The sequence below is a fragment of the Prinia subflava genome, chromosome 5, assembly GCF_021018805.1.
Source record: "Prinia subflava isolate CZ2003 ecotype Zambia chromosome 5, Cam_Psub_1.2, whole genome shotgun sequence".
Classification (NCBI taxonomy): domain Eukaryota; kingdom Metazoa; phylum Chordata; class Aves; order Passeriformes; family Cisticolidae; genus Prinia; species Prinia subflava.
In genome coordinates this window covers 46,217,897-46,244,264 of record NC_086251.1, presented here as the reverse complement: position 1 = coordinate 46,244,264, position 26,368 = coordinate 46,217,897, and the positions used below count along the sequence as shown (strand labels likewise).

General features: G+C 39.0%; 1 protein-coding gene across 1 annotated transcript in view; it reads right to left on the bottom strand.

Annotated features, from left to right (window-relative positions):
* Positions 1-12,937: 12,937 nt before the first annotated feature.
* TTC8 (tetratricopeptide repeat domain 8) overlaps positions 12,938-26,368 on the bottom strand; it is a 42,354-nt gene continuing 28,923 nt past the window's right edge. Inside the window, exons 9-15 of the mRNA XM_063399141.1 lie at positions 25,531-25,618; positions 21,804-21,914; positions 19,932-20,071; positions 18,530-18,704; positions 17,002-17,124; positions 15,162-15,245; positions 12,938-13,537 (exon numbers count right to left, since the gene is read on the bottom strand). Of these exons, the coding sequence (XP_063255211.1) occupies positions 13,421-13,537; positions 15,162-15,245; positions 17,002-17,124; positions 18,530-18,704; positions 19,932-20,071; positions 21,804-21,914; positions 25,531-25,618 (838 nt within the window). The 3' untranslated portion in view covers positions 12,938-13,420. The remainder of the gene's footprint in view (positions 13,538-15,161; positions 15,246-17,001; positions 17,125-18,529; positions 18,705-19,931; positions 20,072-21,803; positions 21,915-25,530; positions 25,619-26,368) is intronic.

Sequence of the window (26,368 nt, the reverse complement as noted above, 5' to 3'; positions counted from 1 at the left end):
TGGTTTTCCAAGTTTTAGCAGCCGGAGCTGGGACCATGGGTCTGTCCATCCTGGGTTTGGTTGGAGTCTGGTCCAGTGGGGTCTTCAGACTTGGTCGTCAGTCAGTGGGGTACTGACCCAGCACCTCTAACTCCATGGGACTGGGCTGTTGAACTCATCATCCTGAAAGTTGGAGTTGCCAAAAAGACACTTCACAGTGCAATGCTGTGACAGGATGCTGAGAACTCCTGTCACTGTTGTTGAAACCTGAAAAATCATAGTGCAGCACAGCAGGAGCAAAAAAAAGGCCATAACACAAATGTTGATTTAACTCATGGATGAGGGAGCTGCAACTGCTGAGACTGGAAGCTGTTATGCCAGATGCTGATGGGAAGCAGAAGGATGGACTTGTCTGATCTGCTGACACGCATCGAGGAAAGCATTCAGCTGCTGCTGAATCCAATGGAAAATTAAAATCCTACCCCAAATGATTTTCTGACATGGTATATTCCCAGAAAAAGCAATGACATTTACTGGCACACTGACAATAACATGAGCGTTACACATAACACAACCAAGTGTTCTCTCAGAGCTGAAGTCAACTGTGCAGCCCAGATTACTTCCACTTTTGTAGACTGCATTGCAGAGTGCTGTGGGAAGCAGTATTTTGGGAAGTGTAATGAGGAGATAATCTGAGCCCCGTGAATGCAGGGGAACGTGACTTGCCCTCCTTTCCCCTGCGCTGCTTGGCTTTGCAAATGGCAGATATTTTCTTTTCCCAGCTTTCAGCCTTATTCTATTTCTCATGGGCAAAAGTAGCACTGTATCTGTGGTATCCTATGACTGTGTTCCTTATTGGGCAGTGGCAATCCTTCTGTGAAAAAGCACATCTCAACCTTTCCTTACATCTCTGCCCTTGCCCAGATGACAGTATTCTGTGGTTGGTACCTTCTGCATCTGCTCACTGCATTGCACAGGCAGCAGCAGTGAGATCCTGAAGGCAGAAAATGCTATTTTTGGTTCTCCAGTTTAAATGTGAGCCTTTCTTTCTTCTTCCAAAATTATGTTTATTATCAGATCATGTTTCGAAGAGGCAATGAATTTCTGCATTTAAAACACTTCCCCAGAAAGTGGTGGGCTTTCTTGTTAAAGAGGCAGGTAGGAAGAACCTGTTCTATTTCAAATCTCCCTGTCAAATTATGTTGCTTCCTTCTCATGTTGCTGCTATTTAAGCTGTTCCAGAGGTTTGTTCTGACCGTATTTGGCAGGAGATGCATGGAAGTTGTCTCCAGCATTGGTCTGTGAGGGGCCCAGGGAGAGTCAGGGAGAGGATGATCATGATGAATGCCCACCTTCTCCTGGGGCCAGCAGGCTTCCTCCAGGAACTGAGCTCCAGATGGTGCCAACAGGTGATTTGCTATTCATGTAGCAATAGAAAGCTGTCAGGACTCCAGCTGGTGATGGATGAACTCCCGTTCTCACAAGGGGTTTTCTATTTTCTGACTATAAGTTTTAGCTGCACTAAACAAACAGTTCCCTTCCTCAAAGCACCCTCCTTTTCACAGGAATTTTTTTGTCAGCTCTTGTTCTGCAGCCCTCTATTGACTGAAGGGTTACATATGCTGCAAAACCTACCCATAAAATGAATTGTATGAAAAACAGGATCATCAAGGTTGGAAGATACCTTCAAGATCATTGAGTCCAACCATCAACCCAGCACCAGCACAATCTCACCTAAATGCTGCACCCAGAGGGCTCTTGAACACTTCCAGAGATGGTGACCCCACCACCTCCCTGGGCAACATTTTGCAATGCTTAACCATTTTCAGTGATATATTTTTTTTTTAATATCTAATCTGAACCTCCTCTGGTGTAACTTAAGGCCATTTCCTCTTGATTTTTCACTTGCAACATGACAGAAGAGACTATCCCCCAACTTACTACAAACTTCTTTCAGATAGTTATAGAGAGTAATAAGGTCTCCCCAGAGCCTCCTTATCTCCAGACTAAACATCCCCATAAGGAACTGAGCCACTCCTCATAAAACATTTTCTAGACTCTTCACCATTTCCAGTGCCCTTCTCTGGGCTCACTCTCCAGCACCTCACTGTTCTGTTGTGCAGGGCCCAGAACTGAACACAGTGATGCTCATGCAGACCCACCAGTGCCAAACACAGGGGGACAGTCACTGCCCTGCTGGCCACACTATTGCTGATACAGGTCAGGATGCCCTTGGCCTTCTTGCCCAGCTGGGCACACACAGCTCATGTTCAGCTGCTCTTAAGCAGAAACCCCAAGGCCCTTTCTGCTGAGCAGCTCTCAAGCCACTCTTCCCCCAGCCTGTAGTGCTGCATGGGGTTGTTGTGACCTGAGTGCAGAGCCTGGCACTTTGCCTTATTGAATCTCCCCAGTTGTCCTCAGCCTATCAATCCATCCTCTATAACCCTTCCTACCCTCCAGCAGGTGAACACTTCTGCTGCAAACTGAGCGTGCATCACTAGATCTTCTGTGGGAAATAGTGTCAAAGGCTTTGCTGAAGTCCAGGTAAACAATATCCACAGCCTTTCCCTCATCTGCTGAGTGATGGAGGCCCACAGGAGGCCCAGCTGGTCAAACAGGAGCTGTCTTTCATAAATCCATACTGGCTGGACCTGATCCCTTGATTGTCCTGCACGTGCCTTTGTGATGGCACTCATGAGGATCTGCTCCACAACCTTCCCTGGCGCTGAGGTTGGGCTGACAGGCCTGTAGTTCCCAGATCCTCTTTCCACCCTTCTTACAGATGGGCATCACATTTGCCAGCTTCCAGTCAGCTGGGCCTTCCCACTGCTTTCTTTTTTTTCACCAAGACTGCTGGTAAATGATTGAGAGTGGCTTGGCAAGCTCTTTTGCAAGCTTCCCTGTTCTTCTAGGTTGCATCCTGTCTGAGCCCACAGACTTGTGTCTAATTAGCACAGCAGGTAGCTAACCATTTCCTCCTGGCTTATGGGAGTTTCACCCAGCTCCCATCACTAACTTGCCCCAGGGTATCCTGAGGACAACTGGGTTTGAATTGAAGACTGAGGCAAAGAAGGCATTAAGTACCTCAGTGTTTTCCTCATCCCCTGATACTGTGCTATCCCTTGCATCCAGCAAAGAATATAGAAGCCCCTGGGCCATTTTGTTTTTTGCTGCCAATATGTTTGGAAAACTTTTTTGTTTTGTTTTGGTTTGTTTGTTTGTTTGTTTGTTTTTTCCCTTTAACAGGAGTGGCCAAATTAATTTTCAGTTTGGCTTTGGCCCTTCCAATTTTTGCCTCAATAGCCTCACAACAACCTTGTGGTCCCCTCAGGTAGCTTGCCTCTCATTCCAGAGGTGATACACTCTATCTCTCTGAACTCCAGCCAAAGTTCCCCAAGGATTTTATGAATATTGTGATATTCTTCATAATCTGGTGAACAGCCAACTCTTGTCTCTGTGTATATGTGAAGGAGTACAAAGAGAAGTCTATGCCAAGTAATGGCCACATGAATCATTTCTTTGACACAAAACTATTTTGTTTCTTTACAATGCCTTGTATCCCTATGAAAGCAGAAGTTACCCAGAGAGCACATGTTGTCTCTGGGGTAGTATGCTCTTTTCTTATATTTGTTTCTCATTTTCTAGCAACAATCTTATTTACTTTATCAGAATTCATAATTTATAATCACTTCTTAGAAGTTTTCTGACTCTACCAGCAATTATTTTGCTATCTTAACGATGCATTTTCTGAGTGAAAATAGACTATATATTCTGTATTTTGTAATAAAGATATGGCAAGCAAACATTTATGTTTTTTGAATAAACAGAATGGATGTTAGATCTGAACAACAGAATGAGGTATGGGTTTGGGATTTGGTTGTAATTTGGGCAAGTGAAATATGACATTAGGATTGGAAGGGAAATATTTGCTGAAAATAAGAAAAGGTTATCTCAACTTTTTGGAATTACAAGATGGTATTCAAAAGAGGTATTTTTATACACACCAGGGAGCCATACAGAGTTTATGCAGATGTGACATTTTCTTCTTTCTTCTCTGTTTGTATCTGGAGCCCAGGGTGAGCAACCTCCTTTGTGTTTGCTCTTGTTAAATATCTTTTTCTGGGCAGCTGTTGATTCAGGCCCTGTGAATAAATAAAATGAAGAGGGCGTCCTGCATGATTCAAAAAGAAATGCTATTTTCTGAACCCCGACTTGCCATTTGTGATGTTAGCATTATCTTATTAGACAAATAAATGGCCTCATTTCCCTCCTCAAGAGCACATTAGCTTTGCACTTCCAAAAGCTGCAGCAAGTGAACTTTCCTGACATTTATGGGAGGTGATGGCTGGCGAGGGAAGATGTTGCCTTTGTCCAAGAGGAGGAGAAGCTCTGTGAGCCCAGTGTGCCTGCAGCACTCCAGCTTCATGAACAGATTTTATTCTCAGTGCTTGTGAGTGTTACTGAGGGAAATCAAACAAAAAATCCTGTAAGAATTCTGCCCTGTCACCCCCTTGCACACCGCCTCTCACCATTGCTTAGGGAGGACTATTCATGGAAAAACCTCAGTGGTCACTGGGTGCAAGCTTTGAAAAATGGGGTCAGCTGACAGAAAATGAATTCATTTATAATAATTATAATAGCAGCAACAATTCCATAATTTTATTTACCTTATTTTACATGTATGGAAATGGAGACATACAAAAGCACAATGTGCTGAAGCTGGGAGTGCTGGATGTCTGTCCTCCCATTTACAGGTCTCTATTCTAATGACTAGACCAAATTTGTGATCTCAACATGTGATTGCTCCCTGATATTCTTTATTAAATGTGACTGAAATGTGTCACTTTTAGGGGAGCCTCACGCAGCTCTTTGAGGTTCAGGGATCCTCAGTGACCCTCAGTAATATTTGTGCTGCCTCTTGAGACCATCAGGCAGTTTGGATGAACGTTCCTGCCCTGGCAGCTCAGTGGCTGTGATTGCAGCCCTTAGCTCACACAAGCCCTGTTTCACATCCTGTTAGCATATTTCAAGGCTGCTGCACTTAACTCCACCCTGTACCAATCTTTTATCTCCTGTTCTTTTTGGACAGTCCAACACCAGGCAGGAGGGTGGCAGAAAGGATAAAACAAAATGCCACAATGTAAGGAGAGCTGTCAAACAGAAAGTGGAATGGATGTTGTGGCCTCACCAGGCAGGGAAGAAGCCTGGGAAACCCTGTGTAAGTCATATATGCCAATATGCCCTGTGGAAAATACTGCCCCGTGTCACTGCACACGTTGCAGCCCCAGTGCCATCGCTTGTGCAGGTTGTGGGGGCTCCCTGGCCCCAGCAGCTCTGCTGCAGTCAATAAAATAAATATTTTATTTTGTGCCCTGTGCAGGAGATGGGGCTGGAAGGTGTCCAGATAGCATGTCTCATGCCTAGCAGGGCTGCTGTGAACGCAGGGAAGATTACTCTAAGCAATCTCTATCCTCGCCATACATTTTAGAAACTGCAGACATTTTCAGTGCTCTGGAGTTTGCAGGGTGTTAGAACAGGAGGCAGTTGAGACAGATAAAAGTAAATACTGCTCGTGTCTACAGCTGTGGCCTTCTTAACCTCCAGAACACAGGAAAAGGACAGCAGATTAAATACAGGTTATCAGGCTGAAAAAGGATGAAATTCCTGTTGGTCAGCATGATCAATTAAATGAAATTTAATTTGCTTTCCAAATGTATCCATCCACAGGACAAACCCAAAGCCTCCAGATGACAAGCCCAGACAAAATGGACTGTTGTCATTTCTCTTCAAGTAAATGGCAAATCTGAACAAATTCCAGAGTTATTGATACTTGTGTTGCAAAGCTGGCCCTGGCCTCGTGACAGCTCGAGCGGATGGAGATGAAGCTTGGCTGAGGAGTGCACATCTTGGGAAAAGCCAGGCTTACACATTCAGCAGCTGGAAGAGGAAAATAATATTTTGGGGTCACACAGACCAAACTGCCTCAAAAAAAACGTGAAATCACAGAGAGTGCAAGTGCAGCAAGGCATGATGAAAACATCCTGAGAGAAAAAAATGAAACTAGGTCATAATATCTGAGAAAAGAGGAGAAAGCACACTCATCATTCATTAGCAATTCCCAGGTTACTTGGCATCTCAGATCAACTGTCTGGTCCAAGGATGGATTTCACAGAGACCAGAATGATTCCCATTATCAGGTCACGTTTAAAGAAAACTCAAATTTTGCAAGTATTACTCCAGAAACAGAAGGAATTTCTTACATTAGCTGTCTGTCATGTGTCAGCCTGGTGCAGCCACACAGCTGGGCTGTAACTCCCAGGAGAGGAGGACAGCTCTTGCCTTTCCTCAGTGGCACCAGTGTGCCAGCCAAGGGAAGTGGCAGCCTCCAAGCCTTTGGGAGACAGGCAAAGCCTTGGGGCACCCACATCTCCTTAACAACTTTATTTCAAGGGTAAGACAAGCCTTAAAACAAGGTCCTGGGCTGTCTCTTGAGGTTTTTATCATGTGTACCTTTAGCTACTTAAGATTTAACCAAAATCTGCCTTGAAGCTGATCCATGTAGGAGAGCAGATCTGACTGCAGCTGTGAGCAGCACAGGGTGGTGGACTTCTCCTTGCCTGGTGAGATGCACTCAGCGTGAGAGTGCTCTCATTTCTCAGCAGCTATGAGGGGCTATTGTAGCTATGGTTTCTCTGCTGTAAAAAGTTTTGTCTTCTAAGTAGAGATGAAAACATTGGGTACAAACTCCTGAAATCAGGATTGATGAAAGGAAATCGTTCCACTATACAGGTAGAATCAAGTGATGGGAAGCACACCACTGACACCTACTATGGATATGCATGGAGAAAAGAGCGTGAAAGAAGCCCTCATCTTTCTTGTATTTAGCTCCTTTGCTATTGTTAAAACAGGTTTGTTATACTCACCACATCTGGTGATATGAACTCCTGAAGGGGCAGAAAAATGTTATGACCATGTCTAGCACTGACTTTCAAATATCCATGGTCACAAAGACAAGGATGGCACTGCTCCCAGGAGCATGGCACTTAGTGGATCCATTAAAGACAAATAGATTTGTGGTACACCACAAACTATTTGAAGCCTGACAAACTACCTGCTGTAATGCTCTGAACCTGAACTAAAGGGGGACGTCCAGAGAAGAAAGGCAAATTTATTTATAGTATGTACTTCTTAGAATCCCACGTAACAAGAGTGTTTGTTTTTCCTCAGGGTGCTCAAACAGGCCTGTATGGGTAAAATTTGTCGGTTTGCACAGTGTTATAAATGACAGTGAGCTGCACAGAACCTAATCTTGACAAAGTTGGCTATGTTGCTATGGGATAAACTCCAACAGACTCAAAGGTGCCTTTTAGTATTACATGAAAATATTGTTTCCAATCCAAGTAACACTTTTCCAGCTTTCTCTTACTCTTTCTCATTCAAGAGATTTGTGCCTGTATTACCTTGTTTTCCCAGAAATGACAGATATTTAGCCTGAAGGGATTTTGCTTACAACTTCTATTACTTCACAACATGTCATTGGCTTATGTTGCGGCACAGTAGTGCTCACCAAGATAACTTGATATGAAGTTACAGGTGATGATGTGACATAAGCCATAGGCTACCCCAAGAAACAACTCTCTTTTCCCTTCAGAATCAAGTATCTGTCATTACTTAGGCTTTTTTTCCCAAGAATTTTAAGTTTTGATCTAACTGGAAAAATGTCTATTCTGGTAGTGGTGTTTTTTTCATTTTAAAGGCATTGGAGCCTTTAAAGGCATTTTCATTTTAAAGGCATCTGAAGTTTCAGCTTAATTGGAGTCACTTTCTGAGATGGCTGAGTATATCTAACTTTTTCCCTTAAGATGATGATGTATTCTGGTAGACTGTATGAGATGTGACTCATAATGCCAGTGGTTTGAAAACTTGTGAAATTTGCTTGTAATTGCTTAATGTTTGATAAATACATATATATTGGGTAATCAAGATTATAAAGACTATCAAAGATGTGGCTGAAAAGTGTAAAGAATGTCAGTCATTTCTAAACAGCCACATTTTATTTACTATTATATTAATTACTTTTTGCCAATATACATATACCCCTATAAAACAGTATCTCCCATTCCACCCACCCTTCCAAGTGTCCTGCTAGACTGGGGTCTAAGGTACTTTTGGAGAATTGTCTACAGTAACTCCCTGACTTAAAGACACAGGCTATTTGTGGATGTCTTTCACATATGCAATCTACTGTCGAGATTTTTGATAAATGTGGTTGTCTGCTTATTAGCCTACCTTCCCTGGATTTATGTTGAATTTCAAATCTGACATTCATTCAAGTAGCTACCATTTAATAAATTAACAAATGAATGTTTAGTAATGACAGCATGTTAAGCCTATCCATCAGACATTGCAGGACTGCAGGCAGAAATCAGGGGCTTTTTTTTCTACTGGGCCTCCCCCATCAACATCTCTGGAAGAACTAACAATTACATCCTTGAAAACTAGGACAGATATGTGCATTTGTATGGCAATTCCCAGGAATAAAAATAGTCCAGGGCTGCTTTTAAATTGGCTTTTGGGTGGTATCTCATGTACCATTAGTCTAGTCTCTTGACCCTAGGTTAGCATGATCTAAATTTATTGCTGTAAAGGATAATTAGTTAAGGTGTAATAGCTTTAAAGCTGCTTGGTATTATTAAAGTATATAGACTCAGAAAATTATGGAACTGACAGTAATATAAAATGATACCAAAGCTAAAATGTAGAATCTTGGAAGTTACTTTATGGTTATGTAAAGTGAATAAACTGCAAATGAGATTAAACTATTGGGGTGGTCTACTTGCTGGAACCAAAGTTCCTGGCTCTTAATGACTTTGCCCTTTCTATAGTGCTGAGCAAGGTTTGCATCCTGCTGTTTCTTCTTGTGTCTCATTTCTAATGACTGCAACTCTTATCTTTGTCACACTATAATTGGTTTCACTGGAAATACCTGTCAAAAAGCAAGCAGGAAATGAGGGGAACCCCCACATTTTTAATGGGCTGATATATTCCTACACATAATTAACATATTGCAGTATGTGTTGGGAAGAGTTTTTTACAATGAACTCATTGACTTGACTATTTTTACATATTTTATTCAATTTAGTATCTAAATAGGTAATCTTCTTCAACTCAATCTTTATGACCTTCTAGCAAACTAAACACGAGAAGGCTGTGCACTCAGCAATTGCTGTAAGTAATCCACAGAACAAAATTACGTATAGTACTTGTACCGTTCCTTCAGTTACTCAGAGTAATTCAGGCTATGTCTACTTGATAATTTTGCAACAAAAATTGCTTTTGTGGCATATCTTCCAGATTTAATCTGCTTACAGATGCTTCTGAGTATCTGCAGCTTCTGAGCCCTCATTAACTCTAAAAACTTTGCTATTCAGGGAAACTAGTTACACCATCTTACCAGCACAGGAATTCAAATGCTACTGAGAGTTACTGGAGATAGAAGTCTGTAAATGACTTGAATATCAAATTCTCTTAGCTTTTGCTTTATTCATCTTCTGGGGCACAAAGAGAAACCTAATTTTGTTTTCATTTGCAGAGAAAGAGGCATTTTGCATTCTCTACTCGCCATGTGCTCTCTTGCTCCTCGTGATGGTGGGCCAGCAGCACAGTGCTGATCTGTGGCCCACACTGAGGACCCACTGGTTGAGGGTGAGTTAAGCCTGGAAAGACATGGATAAGCTTGAAAGTATCCATCAAAAAGAAGAAAAACATCTGGTAGGTAGTGAGAGCAACTAAATACAAACTCTTTTACAAAACTTGATACTGCTTCAGCAGGTAATTGCTACTTAAGTACAAAGTAATTTCATGAGAAGAGGAGCCGGGCTTAAAAAGCTTGACTTATGTCATACCAGACATAAGACTGCATGACCCAAAAATCTCTTCCTTTAGTCTACAAAGACAGGAAGCAATCAAAGAAAAAACCCAGCAGCAATAGCAATAACAAAACTGGATCATTATCCAGTCATACACTGACTGAACTGGCACCTAATGGCAAATGGTCTCTGTCCTGCACTACTTCTGAAGCTACTTTTTGCAGCCAAAATCATCCACAACCCTTAAGTGTGAATTGTGATTCATTTCAGCCACTGTTTTGTGGCTATGACAGCTGTGGCTATAACATCTAGCAGAAGAATCAAATTCCTTTAATAACCTAACCCTACTTTGTGACCTTTTCTTTGGATTCATCCATTAGAAAGACCCCAGCAAGAAGGATGGTCAAGAAGAAGGATAAAACTGATGGCAATTTACAGCCATAAACTGTACAGGCCTTTCCTGCAGGGACAGAAACTTCAAGACTCCCCAGACATCTGCTTCAAGCTTCCTTCCTTTGTTGTGGAACTATCAGTACTGTAGATTAAAAATCTGTGCATTTTTAAAAATTGTATTCTATTCTCTACTCTGAAGAGGCTTTGTAAATGTTGGCCAAACATACATGGAGCTGTGCTACAGGTTAGAGGGAAAATGATTTCCATGTTACAGAAATGCTAAGGTGGCAGCGCTGCAGCAGGATCCCGCTGCAGGGCTGAGCAGGGCTCCCATGCATTGAGTTGTGCAGGATGCATTGAGTCATGCAGGATACAATGCGTTGTGCAGGATGCATTGTGTTGTGCAGGATGCATTGAGTTGTGCAGGATACAATGAGTTGTGCAAGATGCAATGAGTTGTGCAGGATGCATTGAGTTGTGCAGGATACAATGAGTTGTGCAGGATGCATTGAGTTGTGCAGGATACAATGAGTTGTGCAGGATGCAATGAGTTGTGCAGGATCCATTGAGTTGTGCAGGATGCATTGTGTTGTGCAGGATGCATTGAGTCATGCAGGATGCATTGAGTCGTGCAGGATGCATTGAGTCATGCAGGATGCATTGAGTTGTGCGGGATGCATTGTGTTGTGCAGGATGCATTGAATTGTGCAGGATGCATTGAGTTGTGCAGGATGCATTGAATTGTGCAGGATGCATTGAGTTGTGCAGGATGCATTGAATTGTGCAGGATGCAGTGCATTGTGCAGGATGCATTGAGTTGTGCAGGATGCATTGAGTTGTGCAGGATGCAGTGCATTGTGCAGGATGCACTGAGTTGTGCAGGATGCAATGTGTTGTGCAGGATGCATTGAATTGTGCAGTGTCGCCCTCAATTCACCGAAGGCGCTTGGCCCCAGGCGCTGCTGATTCGTGGCTGCTGTGGCTCACACGGAGTTACCACACAATGAAATCAAAAGGTTCTTCCAGGATGAACAGCCTGCTGATTCATCTGTTGTTGCACTGTGCTGCTATACTCATTACCACATTTGATTTCATTTGTACAGTGGTAATTGTGAAAAATACACTGTCAGACCCTTGCTTTGGGGCACAAAAGATCAACAAAGCAAATTGCTGCTGCCTTTTGGGGCAATCAAAATACACCACATAAGAGAAACTTGGAATGGCTTGCAGATGCCACAGAGTAGGCAGCTAAAAAGGTTTTGATCCTTGTTTAGAACTTTGTATTTTTGGGGGGGGGAGAGGAGGAGGTGAAATTTTTTTTAAATATCTGATTTGCACATATGCGTGAAGGATTCCTTAACATAGATAATCCTTTTCCCTTTCGATCTTCACACATTTCCCAATAAGAAAAGAATAATAAAGTCACCTCCATGTTGTAAGGGGCATTGTTTGCTAGAAGAAAAGGAGTTATCAGATCATTCACCTCAGCAGTGAAAACAGTAAGTGGCAGCTTATGAGCACCTATGAGGAACTATCAAGCGGCCACACTGGATTAAAAACTGAAGCTGCATTACTCATTTCTGTTCCAGTTCATATAAAAATAGGCTTATTTACTATGCAATTTGAAAATTACTTCGAGTTAATAATATGACATTCAAAAATTCTTAACAGTTGTGTTTAAACTGCTAAGGCAATTTTCTTTTCTGGTACCTTTCTAAGTTTAGTAATGACAGCTGGAAAGACATAAATACCGCAGATCAAAGGATGGAACTTCCCTCTAAATTCTTGCATTTTGGCAGCAAGTAAAATCTTAACTAATGAGGATTACTGGTAACTAAGATTCCCTTTTAAATAGTTTGTGATGAATTTCCAATAATATAAAATGAAAATGGACAAAATCAAATTCCATAAAAGCTGCTGCATCTATTCAGCCAATAATGTTTTTGCACTTCACACTATGTGACAGCAATTAATGAGTGTTTCTGTCACCTCTTCAGAATGCTCTGTGGGGGAACCCGTGGGCACACCTCTCTAAGCTCCCCAGCATCCACCCTCACCAGCTACAAGTCAAAGATGAGGGTGGAAAAGTAACAAACACTAAAAAAAAAATACATAAGATTCATAAGCATGTTTAGGGTTGTCCCTTAAGCTAAGACATTCTCCTGATATATCAGAGGAACGTTTCAGAGGAATACTGAACATTCTCCTAATATCTCCTAGACATTCTCCTAATATATCAGAGGAAAAGATTTCAAAGGTCTGTTTCAGGATGTGCCATTTCAGATTGCCTTAACATCCCACACTTCTTAAAGGTCTTTTAAAAAGGTCAGGTTCAGAATTCATGTAAATTTAATCCTTTTAGCTAAAAAACAAAGTATGACAGAAAGTCTTCATTTGTTGTTAGTAGTAGAATTTCCTGTACTTGGATTGATCCAAATATTTATTTGGCAGCAGTGTTTTTGTGGTAGCACATGTAACCACCTCATCAATGCCTCGTTTTCAACTACTGGTTCTTAATTTTGTAAGCTTCTAAATACCCTTCTCCAGATCCAGAATAAGCTCCCTCCTCAGTAGAGAGGAACACATGCATTTATGTGATTTTGTACCAGTTCTGTGGAGTCTCTTGAAATGTTAAGACTATCAACCCAGGTTTTCATGGCAATAAGGATGTAATTTAACTTACATAAACAAATGAGACAAACCATACAAACTGAATTTATTTAACTCATACACTGCAAGGAATATAAGAACTTTTGCTTTACATATGTATTTAAAATTCTTTCAAAGTATTTAATTTTAAAATGTAACATTCAGTAAGAAAGTATACTATCAAAAGCCAACTTGAAAACCAGTTAGGAAGTATTTTTACTCTGTTTCTTCATAGATTGTCACCCAGGAGAGTTTTAAATCGGATTTTTTTTCTGCATACAAGTCAGAAAAAAACCCTTTTCTGTAATCTCTTGTGTACATAGTTGCAAAGTTTTCTAGCTGCATTTGAATAAGTGTTATCTTTTAAGATGATAAGTAATTGAAACTCAATCTTCCTTGCTACTCAAAATAACACAAGCTTTGCCACAGGAATGCATTAAGTATAGTTCATCTACTTTGAGCTGGTGTTCTCAAAATGTGTATGGGACATTTGCTCTGGCTAACTTCTTACATAATAAAAAATTTGCTCATCAGAGCATAGCAAAATGCTCTTTTAACTGTTTGAGGAGCTGCTGTGTATCAACATGGCCTGGAAATGCTTCTTCAGACTTCTGAGCCGCTGTGTAACTTCTCTGAAGATCTCCAAGCTGTAAGAAACACAAAAATTGATTTTGAAAATCCAAGCACTGCATTGTTGGCATCATGTATTCTTTGCATTCTGTGTAGTACATTTCTGATGCTCGCAAATTTTGAACACAGCTGGTCCAAAGAGTGAACAGCCAGTATAAAGACATTTGGATGCGGGATTATGTTGCACTTGCATCAAGGGATGAGAAAGACAGAAATGTGATTTTAATGGGAGGGATGCTTCGAGACATCAATGTAACACATTCCATTTCACCCCACTTCTTGGAGAATGGACAAGGTACACACCATGCCCAGTGCTTGAAGTAAGGAGAAATAAAAAATAGAAGTTTTGCTTTTAAATTCCATAGAAGTGCTATTATATATACAAGCAAAACACAACCCATCAGGCCTCTGTAAAAAAAAGCAGTGTTGGAGAAATAATGGTGCTCCTCTGTTGCTTTTAGAAGAAATTGTTCCCTACTTAGAGAACTTCATTTTTTTCCTAAATATCCATCATTTTTTCGAAGGATTAAAAGGAAAGCATCTGAGAAAGTGGGTTCAGCAAAAAAGAACCCAAATATTTGGGAACATATCTTGTAAAAATGATTACTCTTGAGTGGAAAGGGAAGAGTTATGGACAGTTGGGAGGCCTTTTTTGCCTGTGCATCAGACAACACAGAGCTTCAGCACAGCAAGAATTCTTTGAAGGAGAAAATGCCAAGGCCCCAGCCAGAGAAGACATGGTGTGTAAACCATGGCCTTACACTGACTGTAAGGACTGTGTTACCCCCCCTGCACCAACACCTGGCTGATGTAGCTGTCTGTCTTCTCCCATTACCTGTGAGAGTTCTTTGTGCAAAATCTAGGTAACAGGACATTTGCACACTAGGATTTACTCCCCAGTCAGTAAGGAAAAAATGCAATTATTCAACATCCTCTTGTGTTTCACAATGGAGAGGATACACTTACAAATTATTGGGTTATTCTCTTCTTGATGCATGTACTTCAGCATCTGTAGGAGTGGAGCTGCCCACACAACACAGAATCATAACAGAATCATGAAGGTGTAGGCACAAGCAAAGGAGCAATTTTTTTCTTGTGAAGAAACAAGAAAAAAATTTGTACAAGTTTCTCTTATTAACAGGAATGTTGGACACTGTTAATACAGTGTCTTAGACATTCCGGATGAAATTGAACATTAACACAAAGAATTCAGAGGTTGTAAAGCTGAATAACAGATTTTCCTTTAGAGATCAGTAAGATACTATCAATAAAGGATATTCTTTCTAGCATTACTAATAAATCATATGATATTATTACACTTTGCATTCTGAAAAAGCTTATGACTGTAAAGACTATAGATGGAATTGTTAACAAATTGTTCATGTTCCAGGCATCTGGACAATTATCAAGTGTTACTTCATAGCCAGTTGGCCTCATTTATTCCCAAAAGCAAACATTAGAATGGCTACTTTGACACATTTCTAGGTATTAAAATGAAAATGTAATTTAGCATTTTCCTTGAGTTGATGCACTCTGTTTTCTTTTGTCTTATCTATCTGTAATTCTCAGCAATAACCACAAAAACCCACCTGCCTCACCAAGGCTCAATTTTTAGATTACAAGAACAGGATAATGCATTACCTTCTCTGAGAGTAGGGCAACATTGAAATGGGGCTCATACATGTGAGGTGCTAAAGATGAAGCAGTCTGCAGCAAAGCTCTTGCCTATACAGAGAAATGAATAAATAATATAGTGAAATCTGGGAGGGAGAGTAACAGGAATTGAATGAAATACTCATAATTCTTAGAAGAAATCATTCTATGTTTTCTTTACTAAGAAAGCCATTTTCCAATAGTGTAGGCATAACAGAATCAAATAACATTGACATGAATAAAGACTTTTGCTTGAGTCAGGAAAAAAACCTGGGACATACTCAATTAAGCAATTCAATTTTAAACCCTGAAGACAACATATCAAGTAAATGAAATAAAACCCAAACTATTTAAAGAACACCCCACTGTATTTATCTCTTGTCCCTGATAGCTCTGTCTTAAGCATCCCTGAAACCATAAATTTTATCATATAAATGATATGGCTTTCACACTCAAACATTTTAATAAAATTAGGGTTTTTTTTTCTCACTAGCAAAATAGAGGCATAAAAAGATAAACTAAGTATCAGAGTGTATAGTTTCATGCTGTAAATCCAATGCAGAATTAAGGTCCACTTGTGAAAGATTTTACTAAAAAATGGAGAACTTAATGGGGAAAACTACAAAACGTTTAAAAACAAAAGTAACTGCAAACTGTGGCAAGACTGAGCTAGGAATTTATTAAAACTTCCTACATCTGAAAAATCTGAGTACAAGCAACAGTACTTATGAAAGAACATTGTGAAATAAAATCCAAGATAAGCAAAATGTCATCCCTTTTTAAATTCTTCTGTGCATATTTTATTGCCAAGATTATCCCAATTTTTAATTATACATGTGATACAAAAAGAAAACTGAAAATTTTAAGCTACATCCTAAAGCAGACAGGAAGCTATACTAATGGAAAGGCTCTGCAGTGCTAGTTATGAGCAATCACAACTTCCATAACTGAGGGTATGCCCCACTAGGGAATTAAATGTCTACAAATTTACTGATTACAAGATTGAAAGTAAACCTGAAGTTTATTTGTCACTGGAAACATCCAGTGCTGGGTTCATTTCAGTGTTTCCATGGTAATTGCTATGTTATCTGAATAAAGTTAATTCTAAGAGAATTTGCTCTTAAAAAAGGTATTTATAATTTATTTTAGCTCCATGATGTATATATAAATTCATCAAATTAGCTTTCTCTCATAAGGTTTAAAAGAAGTCAACAGTAGTTCTGTCTAAAACCACATATTCGTTTTCCCTGAATGTGTATAAAAATGACTACATTTATTCCACCATGCATGTCAATTATACATCTAAGCACAATACACATAGTTTACTCACATTAGGTAAGATGAACCACCAAGCTTATTGATGCAAAAGTATTTATCAAGAACTTGTTGTTTTCTGACAAAATTCTAATGTGATCTCCTTGCTTTAAAAGCTCCAGCTTTCAAGAGCTAATCTGACTGCTCTTTTCCACCATACAACAAACAACAACATTTATAAACTGAATATACACTCAAAGTTGTCTTTTAAGTGATGATTACAGTGTCGTGGGGTTTGCTTTGAGTATCAATTAAAAAAAATCTCAACAACTGCAAAACTATTGGAAAGCTATTGCTTGTCTTTGATGATTAATTTGGATATGCCAAAGAATAAGCAGTTTAATGGGAGATGGCATGGCAATACGGAGCTTACACTGAAACATGTATAACAGTTATCCATGTTTTCTGCCTGTAAGAGTAAGTTATGATGCCTCCACCTCAGAGAAATGACATGTTTGCTAAGCACAAAATGCCTAAATGAAGCATTCTGCTTGGACTGAGATTCACCACTGACCTGTTCGGTGTGACCTTTTCGCATTTCCAGCACAGCCAAGTTGTTGTAAGCTTCTGCATAGTCGTTGTTGTTGACTAATGTGAGCTTGAAACACTGGTAGGCCAGATTCAGGTCTCCTATGCCCTAAAAGTAAGAGTCTGTTTTCATTTGTGAAAAGATTGGAAACAACATGCATCTGGTTTGGTTTTTGGAGTATCTTTTCACCCATAAGTACTACAATGGAATTCAAATTACAATAAAAACATGCTGATCAGAAATGTATGTGCTTTCTTCCCAGATCCTTTCATTTTTTCCTTATTCTTTCTATAGACAGAGTCATTTCTCTCCAGCACAAACTTCCATGCTTCAAGTGATATTCACTTCATTTCATTTAACTTTTAAATTATTCAAGTGTCATCTAAAGATTATGCTATCTGCTACTGCCTGTAGCAGGGTAAGAAAAAGTGAGATGTCTCCAGAGAGATCACCTTGCCTCTCTGTCTCTACACATATTTAAGTTAAGGGAGATTCATTTCTCAGATGGAGCAGCTGACTACTACTACTGTAGTGTTAAGACTGACACTGACACAGCATCAGGTGAAACATCAAAAGTGACAAATGCTGAAGAACACAGGCATGTCAGTTCAGATTTCCATTTTAAAGCAGCATACATTACTGTGTTTATCCTAGCTGCAGCACAAGATCAACAGCTGTGTTTGTGACAAATCATTATCAGCAATTGAAGACAACTCATGTTAGAAAGCTGTCAAAAACTTTATTCAGCAAACTCATTCTGGGCATGTAGCTAAAGAGAAATCCAACACACCTTCTTGAAGAACATCTGCAAAAATGGGCAGGACTGTAAGAAAATTTGTGTAGAAATTTAATAAGGTTTATGACACAACTACACAATATTTCTACAGCTGCCTTTAAGACAGATGAACATACCTTCTTAACTATGATCTACTTAGTGTTTTAGTATTGGCTATTTGGTGTTGAATTTGTCTTTTTATGGCAAGGGAATCAGAGGGAATCAGTCTAATTCTCCATGTAAAACAAATAACAGTTCCTAGAAAAATATCTTGAATTTTTTTGTTTTGTTTTGGGGTTTTTTTGTTTGTTTGTTTTTTGGGTTTTTTTTTTTTGGGGGGGTGGCGGGGAGGGGTGTTGTGGTTTTGTTTGTTTGGTTGGTTTTGTTTTGTTTTTGTTTTGTTTTGTTTTTTGTTTTTTTGTCAGATTAGGTTGTTTTGCAGCCAAGACCTTCAAGGGCTGGTGCATATTGTAATTTTTTTAGAAAGATGGGAAGGTTAAAGACAGTGGGGAGCACCTTTTAGCAGGAGAAAGCCACATTCTGTAAAGTACAGAGTTTTCTTCTCTTGCTGCTTCTTCCCTACTGAAGAGCAAATAAACATTCCATCTGTACTGGACTTTATCCTGTACGCTATTAGGTTTTGTATTTCCAAGAAGAGAAATTATTCCTCCCTAGTAATATTTTTTACATTTTTTATAAATAGTGTTTATTCAGAAAGATGGTTAAATTTTTTCATACCACAGCCACGTGTCCCAGGTTGTACCACACATCTGCTGTCTCCTCCTCATTTTCAGCCAAAAACAGCGCCCGTTCAAATGAAGATAGTGTCATATCATATTGCTGGGCATAGAAGCAACAGAGGCCCAGATTGTTAAAGAGCTGGCAATTATAAACACCCATCTGCAGGAGCCGTCTAGATTGAAAGAAAACATTGGTTTCATTTTTCTTTAAATTAATTTCAAGTAGGAGTTCTGCTCTAAAAGACAAAGTTCTCTCCTCCTTTCTCCCTGTTCTGAGAAGGTGTAAAAACCAAGTGTTATCGTCTTACTTTACACATGCTAGTTTCATGAAGGGCAGTACAAGGTATTTTTTATTAGAATCACAACTGTGCAAAAGTCTGTGTAAATAAGTAACTTCTGTCTTCTTGACTGGGTCACGTGATCTGACTTTACTGTAAGACAGAGATGTAGCAGACTTTCTCTGTTTCCTCTTTCCAATCCTTCAACATCAATCAACCTGTAGTTTGTTGCAATTACTTGACATAACTCTTAAGACTTCAATTTTTTGCTTGATTCCCATCTTTCAGTGCTGCTCTAATTAGTATATTTATATGTGAATCCATATTAATCTTACACATCAACTATAACTCAGATTTTGATTCACATTGATATTGTTTAATGTGTCCTTCAAAATGGAGATTATAAAAATTCTGTTTATTAATATTTATAGGAAAAACAGAAATGCTGTGAGGGCCAGGGAAAAAGAAGGCTGCTGTCTGCAGCATGACTATGAGTTTCTGAACTTAAAGCATAAAAGAGCTCAAGTCCCACAGAAATGTGATGATAGTGCTCTTGCTGATTTAATCTGCTCTTAGCGAGAGAACCTCACGCTCCTTTGCACTCTGTATTGAAATAAAAATCAAGCAGAAGTGTCTAACACTATCTTTTCATTGCTTTCAGTAAAAAAAACACAGGAAACCCAGCCCATATTCCAAGTCAGGGATTTTGTTCTGGTCACTTCAGGTGGAGTAAGGGCTAAAGAGGAAGATCTTGTGCCTTCTGTGTTTCTGCACTTCTGCAATTGAAGTTGAGGGTAAGATCCACTGTTCTCAAACTGCCTCATGCTGTGAAAGAACTTTCCTTGGTTGAATGGTAACTGTTTTGATAATCTTTATTGATACTTCTTCATATTCCTCATGTAATGATTACAAGTTTGTAGTGATGTAGTGATGTACACTGTTTAAAAATATACAAAAATTGGTAAACAGATTTTATGGTAATATTTTGCTGAAATGCTAATTCATACTCCCATGCTAATTACCTAATTACTTTTTTCCCACATTACAAGAATCAACCCTTTATATTACCTTCTCACACCTTCTGTTCCCCATCCCTTCCTCCCTCTCCATAGGTACAGATACCTGTAAAACCGCAGAGCTATCTCAGGTTGGTCTGAATAAAAATGGTTACTGCCAATGCATGCAATGGCTTCCACATGAGTGTTGTCTTGTTTCAAGACGTCTTTATAGTACTCTGCAGCCGTGGAGATATTGTTCATTTCCTATACAATTGGAGAAAAATTCCAATTACTTCTACTGTTTATCACCTATTTTTAAAATGGAACATTTTAATATGTTCATCTACTGAGTGCTTTATCTGTGCCCTGTACAGTACCTAATTGAGATTAATTATATATGCTCTTAAAGTTCTCTGATCATACCACTCAACACCACTGTTTGGCATCTTCACAAGCAACGCACACATCCATGAGAGGAATGCATATTGATATATTAGTAATATCTTTGCCTGAAATTAACTCTATGCCACAGCTACAAAAAGAGATTTATTTGGTTTTTATTTTTTAGAAAAAGAGACAGTCTGTTGTATTGAGTTTGGAAGTCAAAGGGGGACTGTAGGCATGGCTTCTGTTAAGGTAAACTCACTGCTATAAATAAGAGTGCACTGTTTCTGAGGAGTGAAAGGCCCTGAGAACCCTATCACATACAAGAAAAAAAATAAAAGATCAAACTCACTTCTGTGTTTATATAGGAATAATTTCTACCTGTGTGCTGTAGATAAAATGTGCTCCCAACATAACTAAAGGATAAGCTTTTATATAACTTCAGCAGTGTATTTAGCTACCAAAAGAAAAAAAAAGGATTTCTTCTGATTAAAGGAAATAGTAATAAAGCAGTAATAATTCAAAAATTATGCTTTTTTTTAAACCAAAAGTGCTCTACAACTCTTCATACTGTCAAAAGTTAGTGACTGAGAAGAAAAGCTCTGATTAAGATGTCTGATACATATGTTCCACTTGTGAGTCTATGTAATGAAAGCAGCCCTGTGTTGCAGTACAAATCTTTGCTAATGAAGCTATAATCCTGCACTCAAGTGTCAGTGCAAAACTAGATCCTATCAAATATATGCTGCTCTTTAGTAAGTCCTTAAAGGGTTATGCAATGTTATGTATGGTTCTGCAAAATAATATCCATATTAAAAACTATTCAACAATTCAGAAAGAAAAGCCTCCAGAAATTATGCAGCTGTTTTCTTCTTGCTGAAGGACAAAAAGGATTTACTATGAAAATGGATTAAGGCTTAGGGGTTAGATGAGAATGATGAGAACAGGATAGAATGCCAAGCATGAATATAGACAAAAAAAAATCATTACTTTGTTTTTAACATTTGTTCTGGAATAGCACATTACCAACCTTCAGTGAAAAACAGTAAGAAGTCCACTGTTTGACATGAAAATATACAATTTTAAAATACAAAATACATGGTTAACATGCTAAAGTGAAACTACTTTATAACAAATCCTACTTAATACAACAAATTCTTCCTAACTAAGAAACATTCACATTCTAACTGTTCTCAGAGTGTTAAGAAACTAATGGTAAAATGTAAAATGTGCTAATAAAAACAACACAGACAAACTATTTTGCTGTTTAGTTTTGCTAGTTGGAGACTTGAGTAGTTTTAGTATGATGAAATATATATAAACTAGCAAAGACAACATGTGGACAACTTGACTTAATATGGACTTGCTTCTGCATGCCAAGGGCAAATGGGGTCTCACTGGTGTCATTAATGGTTGAACCAAACAAGCCTGCAGGGCTCCCCTGACATTACCTTGTTACCTCTGTGGAAAGTTTCCTGTTTTGCATTAGTGACACTGAAAATCAGCACAGTTGGTTTTTGATGACCTTACAGTTATATTCAACTACTGATTCTTTCTTCGTGCTCAAGCAGCTAAATTTGGCCACTCTAAGGATTGCATAGTGGGTGCATACCTCGTAGATTCTGGCAATTCCACAAATCAGAGTCACTTCTCCAGGAAATCGCTCTAACCCTTGCTTGAAAAGGTTCACAGCTGTTACAGGCTGATCCAAGCGCAAATACACCTAAGCAAATAAAAAGTGTATATAGATATCAAATGTCTGACTTTTATACATGTTCTGCTGTTTAACAAGGGAGATAAATAAAAGCGGTGACACCTCCATTTATGCAGTAAACCATTAGCTGAGATGATGAATAATACTGGGAAAATAATGGAGTGAATACTGAGTAAATCTGTGTAATGAAGATAAAATAGGCTGCTTAAGATAATTAAATTTACCTCACAGCATATATACATTATTAATTAGAATATTACTAATTTAAAATATCTTGTTATTTATTATCATATATAATATACTTCGACATTGAGGTGAAGGTATCACCTTGAATACTTCCCTGTTTAATGTATTTTCAAAAACTTGTGTTTAGACTTGAAAGAACTAGACCTTCAGGTTGATGGTGCTGGAATAGCAAAAAGTTCTACTTAGTCAAATAAGACTGCATTGCACAGAGCAGTGACCCTTTCAAGTTTCCTTACTGCTCAACCAACCTCCCCTGTCACAAACAATAAAATCCTATGGAAAGAGGGCAGTTTTGCCTCTGTGATTTTGTGTGTTGATTGTGAAAATGTGCACTGTGGATAATAATTGTGTGAGGACTGGACATCCAATATGTCCAGTGTTGATAGGGACCACCTCAGCAGCTGTCTGAGAGTACACCTGTAAAGTCCTGCTGTGGGGTATGGTAAACAGCTACAGCAAAGGGAAAAACCACATGCTTTGGGAAACTAGATGGCTAGAAGGATTCATCTATCTCCCACTAAGTGGATAAGGATTTTGTTGGAGAAATAATATATCAATCAGTGCTAATATTTGATACTACTGAAAAAGAGAAAGAATCTGTGACTGGTATCCTGATACAACGTTTTTGTGATGAAATGTAAGACAAATATCAGTGTTAACTGAACACCTGAAAAACCTCCAATCGTTATTTCTGCTTTTGCCCTTGAACTTCATGGACTTCTGACTGCCAACAATCACAACTGTATATTGCAATCCCATAGACATGTGCTGCTGTAGACACTGGCAAAAAAATATTTCCTATGACCACTCAATGGCATTCTTAATTATCAAAGAGGTGACAACTGTGAGCATCTTCCAAGAAAGGGACTGCCATTCCACATTGTCAAAATGAAAAAAATACTGGCATTTTTTACACTCATTCTGCTAATGTCACTCACATTTCCTGTATTAAGTTAGAAACTTTCTTGTGAACATCTGCAAAAGAGTGAGGGTTTTGGAGGGCATGGTACATAGTAGATTAGAACTGCACTAATCACATCATTAACCATGAATGATGCATTCAAAAAATGGATAGTGTGAAACTCCCATAGATCTGTCCCTTTTTAATATTTTTATCTTTGTTTATGAAGTATGTTTTCTGAGTATTAATGACTTAAATCTGCTCTATTGCCTTATCTAGAGGTTTGCAGATCCCACCAGCAAGGCATTATTTGTCAGCTGATTTTCAGCATGCCAAACATGCATGGATATTGTCAAGATGTAAACTGAATAATCTCCCTGATAATGTTGCTCACATGGTGTTTCACCTTATCTAGAGGTTGACTCCAAAGATGCACTCACTACAGATGCTGAGACCACAGTACTCTGCTACGTAATTCCCATATCCAGTGTGATATCACACTGTCCAACATCTCTGTAGACAGAAGAGCTGCTCTCTAGGTAAGTGGCAAAAGAAATTAAAAAACAGGTGAGGGAATTTCCATCTACTCACAGTTGCTTTGGGGAGACCTGCTCTTTAAAAGTATGACACCTATAGTAATTATGGTTTACATACTAAAAGCAGAATAGCTCCATTCTCTTTTTGGTCTCTTGCTTATCTCTTGTAAAAATACCACATTTCTAGGTCTTCTAGGTCATGAAATGCTTCGTAACTTTGCAGTAAGTCCTGACTGCTTTAAAGATTCCTACTTATTTTTTTCTTTTGGTCTTTTATATTTTTGTAAACTACATTACAAGGGAGAGATCACTTCCAAGAAAATATTATTAAAACCCAGATAGCGGTTGCAATAATGAATATAAACAAAACTAACTAGTATTGTAGTACCTGTATATTTCCGCAGAACTTTATGCAGTCTTATTATTTTTAATGGCTGCTTAACTCAAGCCCAATTTTTTCAGTTCTGTTAAACTGAGCCATATCTCAGTGCCTTACTCTATTGCCTGTCCACTGACAGTCACTAAATCATGCTGTACAATGTTTTATACTTGAGCAAGCTGGTCTGTAGAGTGGGAGGTGGAAGTTCAAATGTTGCTACTGCCTGAGCTGATGTAGGGGGATTCAAATCTCCTGCAATGAATCATTCTTTGTTAATCCAATTGCTCTGCCAATTTAATAATTCTGTGTAGTTCATGGAGAGAGTCCAGAGAAGGGCCAGCAAGATGATTAGAGGGATGGAACACCTCTCCAGGGAGGAAAGCCTGAGAGAGCTGAGTCAGCTTAGAGAACAGAAGGATGTGTGGTCACCTAATTGCAGCCTTCCAGTACCTGATAGGGCCCTACAGGAAAGCTGAAGAGGGACTTTTTACAGAGACATGTAGTGACAGGACAAGGGGCAATGGCTTCGACCTGAGAGATGGTGTGTTTATGCTAGAGAGTAGGAAGACATTCTTCACTGTGAGGGCAGTGAGGCACTGGCACAGGCTGCCCAGAGAAGCTATGGATGCCCCATCCCTGACATGAACATCCCACATCCAAGGCCAGGTTGGATGGGGCTCTGAGCCACCTGGTCTGGTGGATGGCATCCTCTCCATGGGGGTGGGGGGGAGGGAGGGGGACTGGAACTGATGATCTTTGGCATCCCTTCCAACCCAAACCATTTTGTGATCCTCTGTATTTTGTAGAATGACTTGTGATAGAGACAGAAAAATTAATAAGCTTGAATGAACTTCAAACATGGTATTGAAGACATGTCACTAGATAGCAATGATGATCATTTAAATACAAAACATAAATTGGTCAAGAAACGTAAAGCACATATGAATATCTGAATTATCCACTAGTAGTGATGATTTTGGACAGGCCTGTGACAGCTGACTTAAGGGGACTGATTAAAGAGCAACTGGTTTCATCTCCTTCTAGGACACGATGAAAAAAAATCCAGCTTTAGTTTCTCACAGGCCATCTTTTCTTGAATGTCTTAGAAAACGTTTAGAATCTAATGAGAATCCTGTTCTGAGACTCAGCTGTTCCACTTCTTCTTTTAAAGCTTTTAATGCCTTTATTTTGACAGAACATTCCCTGTTTCAAGGTCTCTGATTGCTTCCTTTAAGCTCACTTTGTTTTGATTTTGCTTGTGAAACTAGGATTTTGAGCTTTGCTCTTTATTTACACATTTATTGCATTTGTTTCCTAGGAGACCATATATAGCCACATTGTTCTTCATACTGGAACTCAAATAATTTTTTTAGCTACATAATCCTCACTGGAGCTTAGAAAAAAGAATACAGTAACAGGAGATTTTTTTAAATCTTGTTTGTGAAATCTGGGAGCTCTAAAATAATTTCATAAACTATTGACTTCCACTGCAACTGTTAGCATGTATTGCCTCAGGCATGGAGATCATACACTTTTAAACACGATGATGTATCTATGACTTACTTTTGCCAAATACAAGAATGTATCAACCATGTCCTGCTGCTTAAGGGCTGACTTAAATTGTTTTTCAGCTTCACGATATAATCCCAACCTAAAGAGACAACAGACACATATAAAAGGTACTTGTTTACTGTTTTTTTTAGTATTTTTTAGAAGCTTATTAAATAATGAACCAGTTCAAACTAAATCAAACATGAACTGCCTGAAAGCATATTTTATGACCACATATTTCTGTGCACATTAACAAAAGCATGTCGTTATATAAAGATAATAAAACAACAATTCAAAATTATAAAAAAGACAAATCCATGAAATTTGGCCCCCTCTTATACATGCAGCCTTATGAATGGACTGGCTGAATGGTGAATAATGAGGTACTTTTATTCATAGGAACTCCTCCTGCTCTTAGAACACACAGTAGAAAATGAGCAATTAATGTCTCAACTCTACCCAAACTCCTTCAGACCAGAATTTCCTCATCCATGGCAAAGATCACACAGATAATCTCCACTGTTAAGGAACATCACAGAAGTCTATTTCATCTCAAAGGCATTTATTTTGCATAATTACAGTCAAATGTTTTGCACTAATCTCTAAAATTAAGAGGGCTGTGCAATTTCAACAACAAAAAATGGTATACTTTCTCATATACAAATTGTCTTTTGTTTCCTTCAGCCAAAGAGCACATACATGCTGAAGAAACACAAAACACAAACAGAACAAGCCAGCTAAAAAAAACAAAAGCAGCCAATGGGGACATAAAGTATTTTGGGACCCTGGAAGTCCATGTAGCTGCTTGGATGCATCAGTCTATGTAACACAAGACATAAAAAACCTGAAC